The sequence below is a fragment of the Tupaia chinensis genome, unplaced genomic scaffold (genome assembly GCF_000334495.1).
Source record: "Tupaia chinensis unplaced genomic scaffold, TupChi_1.0 Scaffold149383_1, whole genome shotgun sequence".
Taxonomy (NCBI): Eukaryota; Metazoa; Chordata; class Mammalia; order Scandentia; family Tupaiidae; genus Tupaia; species Tupaia belangeri.
Window position 1 is genome coordinate 2523065 of NW_006209227.1, and position 9044 is coordinate 2532108.

Sequence of the window (9044 nt, forward strand, 5' to 3'; positions counted from 1 at the left end):
CTGGAGAGACAGAGAGACAGAAAGTGAGAGATCACCCCACAGGGGGGACGGCCACTCTGCAATCCCTTCTCCTCCATTCTCTTTTTGGGATTTTGGATACACACGCGCATGTGCCCAGTGTGAGTTTCAAGTCACTGGGTCAGGGATTTGAACCACAGGCAGCTACATGGGAGACCAGCGACGTAACCATTATGCCATATGCTGGTCCCTCCAGAACCCCTCTTGGAGGGAATACTGCATGGGGTTACAAGTGTCTTTGGTCCCAACTCTGCTACTGAGAGTTAGGCAGGCTTGGTTTCCTCCTCTGGAAAGTGGGCTGAGAATAGTATCCTCTGCATGGGGGTGTCATGAGAATTAAATAAATCAATACTCATAAATTGTACTGTAGATAGTAAAATTTGTAAATACAACTGTTTTTTTTTTTTTTGGAGAGATTCTCACTATAGGGCGCGTGCGCTCGCCAGACAGACAGAGACATAGAGACAGAAAGCGAGAAATTGCCCCACAGGGGGGAGGGCCACGCCTTGGACCCTCGCCCACAAGCCATGAAAGAGGCTGCGTGGCCTCCTCACACAGCTTCCTTCTTGCCAGATGGAAGATAGACCCAAGGAGGCAGGTCCTTCTCCAAAGATGCACGCCCTGCTGGGAGTAGACTTGGGACCAGAATCTATCTCTCGGATTCCTAATTCAGTTCTTTCCCCAGTATGCCATCCTGAAGCTGCTGCCAGGGTTTGGAACCAGAGGTGGGTCAAATTGTGCCAGCCATCAGCAAGAATGGATCGCTGGGAATTCCACAAGAGCAGGAAAATGGCATTTTCCAGAACGCTTTTTTTATGAAAGAGAGAATTTTGCTATAGGGTGCATGCACTCACTGGAGAGACAGAGAGACAGAAAGTGAGAGATCACCCCACAGGGGGGACGGCCACTCTGCAATCCCTTCTCCTCCATTCTCTTTTTGGGATTTTGGATACACACGCGCATGTGCCCAGTGTGAGTTTCAAGTCACTGGGTCAGGGATTTGAACCACAGGCAGCTACATGGGAGACCAGCGACGTAACCATTATGCCATATGCTGGTCCCTCCAGAACCCCTCTTGGAGGGAATACTGCATGGGGTTACAAGTGTCTTTGGTCCCAACTCTGCTACTGAGAGTTAGGCAGGCTTGGTTTCCTCCTCTGGAAAGTGGGCTGAGAATAGTATCCTCTGCATGGGGGTGTCATGAGAATTAAATAAATCAATACTCATAAATTGTACTGTAGATAGTAAAATTTGTAAATACAACTGTTTTTTTTTTTTTGGAGAGATTTTCACTATAGGGCGCGTGCGCTCGCCAGACAGACAGAGAGAGACATAGAGACAGAAAGCGAGAAATCACCCCCCAGGGGGGATGGTCACGCCGCAATCCCTTCTCCTCCATTCTCCTCTCGGGATCTTGGGCACACACACACATGTGCCCAGCATGAGTTTTAAACCACCGGGTCCGGGACTCGAACTGCGGTCTACTACGTGGGAGTCCAGCAACATAGCCACTACACTAACTGCTGGTTTCCTGTAAATATAACTTTTAAATTTTTTTCTGAAATATTGGGGAGAGTTTGAAGAGTGCCCAGCCTTTGGCGAGGGCCTTGTGGATGTTTGGCATGATTATCGCAAAGACGTCTGGGGCTGGTATTGTCGGTGGGTGTGTAGGTTTGTGCCAGCATGGGACTGCTGAGTGAATAGAGAGGACCCCCCACACCCAGCTGGCTCCTCCTGTTCCTGCACACCCTCCCGTGCTCACCCCTGTCTCTAACACACGCCTCACAGGCTGCCTGAGCAGGGGCTGGAGCCGGCAGGGCACTCCAGCAAGGGCCATTGCTCAAGCCGCCCCTCTTACAGAGGGCAGGGTGTTTGCAGGGCCAGAGGAGGCCACCCTGCAAAGTGCTCAGACAAGTTCTTGTCCTGCCAGCACCTGGAAAACCTGGCAATAGTAGTAACCCTTCCCTCTCCGTAGAATGAAACTCCCAGGGGAGGGATCCTGATCCGTCCCATTTGGGATGCTCCTGAGATTCTAGAACACGCTGGGCAGGTGGCAGGGACGCAGTAAACACCGCTACAGGCATGAATAGAGGCGTGCCTCCCTCAGAGAGATCAGACTGCAGGAGGGATCTGGGCACTGGTCCCAGACACTGCAGAAATCAGCTCGGAACACAAACTCAGGCGCCCCAACTCCTCCCTCACCTGCCTCCAGATCCTATTGATTCCTCCACAGCCCGTCTCTAAGAACCAGGCCCCTCTGCGCCACCGTCTCTGCCTATCCAAGCTTTCATTTGCTCTCACCTGCAACGCTGCATTTACTCGCCTTCCACTCCCTTCCCTCTGAAACTAAAAGGACTTCCTAAAATTAAATCAGGCTGGGTCACTGTCTTGCCCCAAAATGTGCGAAATCTTACTGCCCAGGCTAAAATCCGGCTGCCACAGCAAGCACGCACGTACAAAAGCGCTCAGTGCCGTCGGTCATCCGAAAGTGCAAATCCAAACCCCCATGAGGTGCCACTTCACCCTGCTAGGGTGGTGAGGCCCGGAGACATGACGAAGGGTGCTGGGGAGGACGCGGAGAAGCTGGGCCCCTCGGGTGCTGCAGGCAGCGGTGCACGGCGGGGCGGCTGCTATGGAAAAGCTGGGCTGTTTCTCAGAGTTAAACATCTGACCCAGCGAATCCAGGCCTAGGCAAATACCCGAGAGAGCTGGGAACAGACAGCCACATGAAGTCCTGGACGTGAGCATCACAGCGGCATTAATCACCCAAGCGGGAAGCCACCTGTCGGCTGGTGAGCAGGTAAACAAACGGGGTGTGTTCGTGACGGAGAGAAAGGACTCCCGATCCCTGCCACGGCGTAAACGAACCTTGAAAATGATGCATTTTAATACAGACAGAGAGTTTTGACCCTGAGGACATTTTGTTTTATTTCGTTTTATATCATTTATTTATTTAAAAAAGTTGCTACAGGGTGCATGCGTTTAGGGCGCGACTAAAGTGAGACAAGGGAAGGGGGAGCGAGAAAACACTCCCCCCGGCCACACCGCCACCCTTCCCCTCTGTTCTCTGCTTGGAATTTGGGGCACACACACATGCGCACCTGGTGTGTCTTTGGAGCTGCTCAACCACACAGTCAGCCATGGGATCCAGCTATCGGAGCCACCAGCCACTGCTGGCCCTTATTTTATTTCACCTGTTAGAGGGGACATGTCACTCGCCAGAGAGTGACAGAGGACAGGAGGGAACGTGAGAAAGCACCCCCCCCACCACCATGGGAAATGGTCACACCACAATTCTGTCTCCATTTCTCCCTTTCAGGATTCCGGGCATGTATACCATGTGCCCAGCATGCCTTCTGAGTCCAGGTCTGGACTCACACTGCATAGTCAGCCAGGTGGGGTCCAGATGCCTTCACCACCATGCTGCAGGCTGGCCTGAGATTTTTTATTTGGAGGGTGGGGTGGGATTTTGCTATAGGGCGCATGAGAGACAGAAAGCAAGAAATCACCTCCCAAGGGGGATGGCCAGGTTGCAATCCCTTCTCGTCCATTCTCCTCTCAGGATCTTGGGCACGCACGCACATGCACCCGGCATGAGTTTAAGCCACTGGGTTCAGGACTCGTACCACAGTCGATTACGTGGGAGGCCAGCGACATAGCCATTACACTAACTGCTGGTCCCCTGGTCTGAGATTTTAAACATAAACATTTTAATCTGACTTATACCAATGACTGTTGAATTTTCATCAAGGAACTACTTCGCAGAGCAAACTCCATGGAGCTTCAATAAGCCCTTGATCAATTTTATATTTTTTTTTCTTTGTGTACGTACGGTATTTTTCTTTTGGTTGATTTTGGTTTTAGTTTTTAGATTTCGGGCTGTTTGTGTGTTTTTAGGCAGATTCTCATTGTGTTACGGTCCTCCTTCCTCAGCTTCCTGAGTTGCTGAGATTGTAGGTGCACGCCACTGTGCATTGCGCTTTTTAGGGGAAGCCTGGAATTGAACCTGGGCCTTCCTTGTGGCCCGAGACTGCCCAGCAGCAGTGTCTGGCATGTGCTACCATGGCGGAACCACTCGTCAGCTTCTGAGAGCACCATTAACTGCATCTGTCACCCCCACTTCCACTGGGACTCGTAACTTTCACGACATACAGACATCGCTTGCACTCATGGCTCCTGGCTCCCAACTATTCGGTCTTCCCTTCTTGGTTCCTAAAGCTCCCCAAGGCACAGCCTCGTCTTCCCCACCTCTCTGTCCTATATCTGAAGAAATTCCTTGATTGACCATGTCTGGTATTAGATTACAAGACCTCATTCCACAGGGTCCTGCCCATGCCCTGGATTAGGGAATCCCTCCCAGAGCGGCCGAGAAGAATCTGAGCAGACAGGCCTCGCTGCCTTCTCCTGGTCTGTGGCCGTTAGTCGGACCCTTTATGTCCAATCACGTTTCTACACGGTTGTCCGTGCTCCAGTCACGTCTGTGCAATGAAATCTCCATAAAGAGCCAGCAGGACTGGCCAGAGGGCTTCTGGACAGCTGGCAGGAGAGGCTTGCAGGGAGGACTCAGTCACGCGCAGGGAAGGTGGCACCCAACTGCACTGGAAGGAAGAGCCTGAGCTTGGGGCCCTTCCAGCCCTCACCCTACCTACCTCTCCATCTGGCCGTTCATTGGTGTCCTTGAAATGATCTTTTAGGGGCAGCCAATGCTGTGGTGGTTGAGGCATCTGGACACCACATGGTCAACTGTGTTTTTTGAGTACTGCACCCGGTGGCCTGAAAAACACACTGGGCACACGTGGGCCCCCAATCCTGAAAGGATAGAGAAACAGAGGAGAGAGGATTGCAGTGTAACACCTGCTTTCTCAGCCCCCCTCCCCCCGTGAACACATGTGGCCCTGGCGGGGAAGGGGATCGTCATAGTGAACTGTGCTTCTTTGAGCTGCTCTAGCGACATGATGAAGTTTATAGAGGGGGTCATGGGAACCCCAACCTGTAGCCAGTCCCAGAGGCCTGGGTTTGCAACGGGTGTCCAGAGTGGGAGCAGGTTTCCGGACTGAGTCCTCAGCCTGTGGGACCTGGCGCTGCCTCTAGGCAGGTGGGGCCAGGACCGAATTGGCTGCGAGAACTCCCAGCTCGTGTCTGCTGCAGGACTGACGCTGGGTGGTGGGGAGGAGTCCCCACGCTTTTAGCATCACAGAAACAATCTGTGTTATGAGCATAGAGGAGAAATTGAGGCTTTTCTTTTACCATATCCCCTTCTGTGTCTACCCAGCTGTTTTCTTGGGGGACAGTTTATATGTCTCGATGTATCAGGAAGCTTTAGCGTCAGGTGATCACGCGTTTTCCCTTGTGTAGCAATTGCCCTTCTTAGCTTAATTTTGTCACATTATGCTAACAGTAATATTCATTGGGGATTGAATACAAGATTGCTCGATTACATTTATTTCTCCAAAATGTTCAATTAAGTTTTAAGTAGATAGTACACGGGAATGGTAGGAAAATCACAAGCAGGACGCGAGGGGACCCAGAGCTAAGCCTGTTCCCCTCCTGCTGGCTGTACTTCCCACTTCTCCTCCCCAAAGCCACAGGTGGGGCTGCCCAGGAAGCTGGCTGCACAGGGGACGGTTGGCAGAGGCTTATCAGGGAGCGTCCCGGCTCAGTGCCCGCAGCAGAAGCCGAGGCAGGAGGAGGGCCGAGGGAGAAGGCCGGCTGAGGTGTGGGCCCAGGGAGGGCTCAGCTGACCCCTCAGAGAATGTCCCCGTTGGGACAGGAGGGGTGGGGCGGGGCGGAAGGGTTGACAGTCTTCATGTCCCGAGTCAGTCAGTCAGCTGAAACATCCCCTCCTAGGGAGACCTCAGAAGCAGTTTCTTCTATCTAAGAGCCATCCTCCCTGGGCCCCATCCTCCCCGGGCTCTTCTGCTTCAACCAGCAGCCCCAGAGTCAGGGGTCAGTCCCCAACAAGGCTGTGAGGGCCCAGCATGGAGACCACCCTCACCGTTACCTTTGCTCCCTTCGTACCCTTTGTAACCAAATACTTTCCATTTTTTGGCCCCATACTCCAGGGAGCCGCTCCCAGGCAGGATTCGCTGCATGGAGCCTCTGTCTCCAGCCGCCCCCTCTCTGCCTCGGGGGAAGCCCACGCAGTGGGGCCAGCCGGTGAGCCTCAGGCAGCCTGGGGAGCGAGAGCCTGTGGAATCGAGGCTTTTCTCTTTCCTTTCTTCCTTTTTTTCCTGAAACAACTTCCCTGGGCTCAGGAGTTAAAAAAAGCACCCATATGTCATTTTCTGGCAGTCAGACGGCCCAGAGTGCCACTCGGCCTCCCAGGTTTCACAGCGGCAGGCCACTGGCTTGGCGAGGCACTTGAAGGCCATCACGAACCTGCTATAGGCGGGCTCGCCAACCTGCAACGTGGACTGAAGGCCGCCCAGGCCACGGGAGGCACCCGCAGGACCAGGAAACAGGAAGCCGGATGGAATGAGTGTGCAGGGGCCCCAGGTGGGAGGGGACGGGCCACCTGATGCTGCTGGGGTTGCCCACGGGGTAAGCCCCTGCCATCCTTTGGAGGACCCTGGCCCTACCCCAGGTGTGCCTGAAGCTGACTCACCGCTCCCTGCCTGTCCCCAGCCCCATGGCGCCTGTCCCAGTCCTGCAGAAGGAGAGAGTGTTCCAGTCGGGGTTCCAGACCTATAGGATCCCCGCCCTGCTCTACTTGCCTCAGCAGAAGATCCTGCTGGCCTTCGCAGAAGAGCGTGTGGACCTGGTGGATGAGCACGCGGAGCTGATTGTCCTGCGCAGAGGAGTGTACGATGTGAACACCCACCGGGTGCAGGTAAGGCCGAGGTGGCTGCAACCACCCCATGGGGCTCTCTCCACGCAGCCCGTGGCCAGCGTGTGTCGGGGAGGACAGGTGTGGGTCTTGTGGAATACAGGGATCCCATCCCTGCCCATCTGGGGTCTGGGGACAGAGGGAAACACACTTGGAAGCCCTGGAGGAGCCAGGGACCATTCAGGGTAGGGCAGAAAAGATGCCCTGGTGACCTCAGGCCCTAGAGGGGTAGTTCACCATGATCTCACTGCGGCTTGCCTCCCCACGCAGAAGGGACCTGGGAGCGGGGTGGGGAGGTGATGGGTGCTCCGTCCCAGCTCGTAGCAGGTGCCTGGTGAGTGCATGCTAATGGGAGTAGAGGTGAAGTGACATTCAAGAGGAGTGCAGGGTGCCGCGGAGGGAGTGAGTGCAGCCCCGGCTCCACCATGCGGGACACGTTGTAGGGGACATGAGCGTTAGGATGACCTTAGATTCTAACCCCACGAGACGCACCCACTCCCAGCTGTCCCCAAGAGTGGCCGTCATCGTCACTGGCCTAAAAGGTTGTGCTTCTCCCTCTTCCTCTCTCCTGGCATTCAGTGGCAAGCTCAGGAGGTGGTGACCCAAGCCCGGCTGGAGGGCCACCGGTCCATGAACCCATGCCCCTTGTACGACGAGCAGACGGAGACCCTTTCCCTCTTCTTCATTGTCGTGCTGGGGCAGGTCTCTGAGCACCACCAGCTCCAGACCAGGGTCAACGTGACACGGCTGTGCCAAGTCACCAGCTCTGACCACGGGAGGACCTGGAGCCCTGCCAGAGACCTCACGGACTCTGCCATCGGCCCAGCCCACAAGCAGTGGGCCACCTTTGCGGTGGGCCCAGGGCATTGCCTGCAGCTGCACGACAAGCCCCGCAGCCTGGTGGTGCCTGCCTATGCCTACCGGAACCTCCACCCCCACCAGCGGCCGTCCCCCTTCGCCTTCTGCTTCCTCAGCCACGACCACGGGGACACATGGCACAGCGGGAACTTCGTGGGCCAGGACAGCCTGGAGTGCCAAGTGGCTGAAGTCGGGGCTGGGGCGCAGAGGGCGGTGTACCTCAATGCTAGAAGCTTCCACAGAGCCAGGGTCCAGGCCCAGAGCACCAATGATGGACTGGATTTTAATGAGACCCAGCTGGTGAAGAAGCTGGTGGAACCTCCCTATGGCTGCCACGGCAGCGTCGTCAGCTTCCCCAGCCCCCGCGCAGGGCCGGGCGCCTCAGAAAGATGGCTGCTCTACACCCACCCCTCTGACCTGCATGAGAGGGCCGACCTGGGTGTGTACCTCAACGCGCAGCCCCCGGACCCGGCAGCCTGGTCGGCACCCGCTCTGCTGGCCGAGGGCGGCTGCGCCTACTCAGACCTCCAGAGCATGGGCCCTGGCCCCGACGGGTCACCCCTGTTCGGGTGTCTCTATGAATCGGATAATTATAAGGAGATCATCTTCGTCCTCTTCACCCTGAAACAAGCCTTCCCAGGTGAATTTTAGCCTCAGTCACGGCCGATGCCAGAGCGAGAGGCTATTACGTTGCTGTTCTTTTGGCATCCTCCGGACTTTGGAGGGAGGCTCTTGGTGCCCGTCAGTGAGAGCGTGCAGAGAAGGGGCGGTGCTGGTGCAGCCGTAAGAGGAGCTGGTTCACATCTGGAGACCTCCCTGAGCACACTGGCACACGCGTGCCCGAGACCCAGGCCTGGCTGAGGCGGGGTGGGTCGCAGTGTGAAGACCTAGCTGAGGGGGCCGTCTCTCTCTCTCTCTCTCGTCTGCTCGCCCTCTCACTTGCTGTTGCTCAAGGAAGAAATAAATGTTAAGCTTTTAAAAAGAGGCTGTGTGGCGAGGTCTGCCTCTTGGCTCATTTCCTCCTGCGACATTGCAGTCTTTCCAGAAGATTCTATTTTCAGCCCAGGATTCTGGCTTTTCATAGCCCCTTGACAAGGCTGACGTGGAGAGCTCCATGTGATGGCTGTCCCTCTGCACAGCAGCTGTCCCTCTGCATGGCACCTGTCCCTCTGTGTGGTGGCTGTCCCTTCTGTGTGGCAGCTGTCCCTCTGCATGGCACCTGTCCCTCTGCATGGTGGCTGTCCCTCTGTGTGGTGGCTGTCCCTCTGTGTGGCACCTGTCCCTCTGCGTGGCGGCTGTCCCTCTGCTTGGTGGCTGTCCCTCCGCGTTGGGGCCTGCCCGT

General features: G+C 55.7%; 1 protein-coding gene across 1 annotated transcript; it reads left to right on the plus strand.

The window, feature by feature from the left end:
* Nucleotides 1–5446: 5446 nt before the first annotated feature.
* NEU2 (neuraminidase 2) lies at nt 5447–8655 on the plus strand. Its single transcript, XM_006171148.2, has 3 exons — nt 5447–6496; nt 6643–6847; nt 7424–8655. The coding sequence occupies exons 1-3, from the start codon at nt 5997–5999 to the stop codon at nt 8351–8353; spliced, it is 1635 nt and encodes a 544-aa protein (XP_006171210.2). The 5' UTR covers nt 5447–5996; the 3' UTR covers nt 8354–8655.
* The last annotated feature ends 389 nt before the right edge of the window (nt 8656–9044 follow it).

Bases quoted from the DNA above. Each gene is read 5' to 3' on its own strand.
- NEU2 (XM_006171148.2), top strand. From the start codon at position 5,997: ATGGAGACCACCCTCACCGTTACCTTTGCTCCCTTCGTACCCTTTGTA. The intron at 6,497-6,642 runs GTGTGCAGGGGC...GCCTGTCCCCAG, and splicing joins CAGGAAGCCGGATGGAATGA to CCCCATGGCGCCTGTCCCAG. The intron at 6,848-7,423 runs GTAAGGCCGAGG...CCTGGCATTCAG, and splicing joins TGAACACCCACCGGGTGCAG to TGGCAAGCTCAGGAGGTGGT.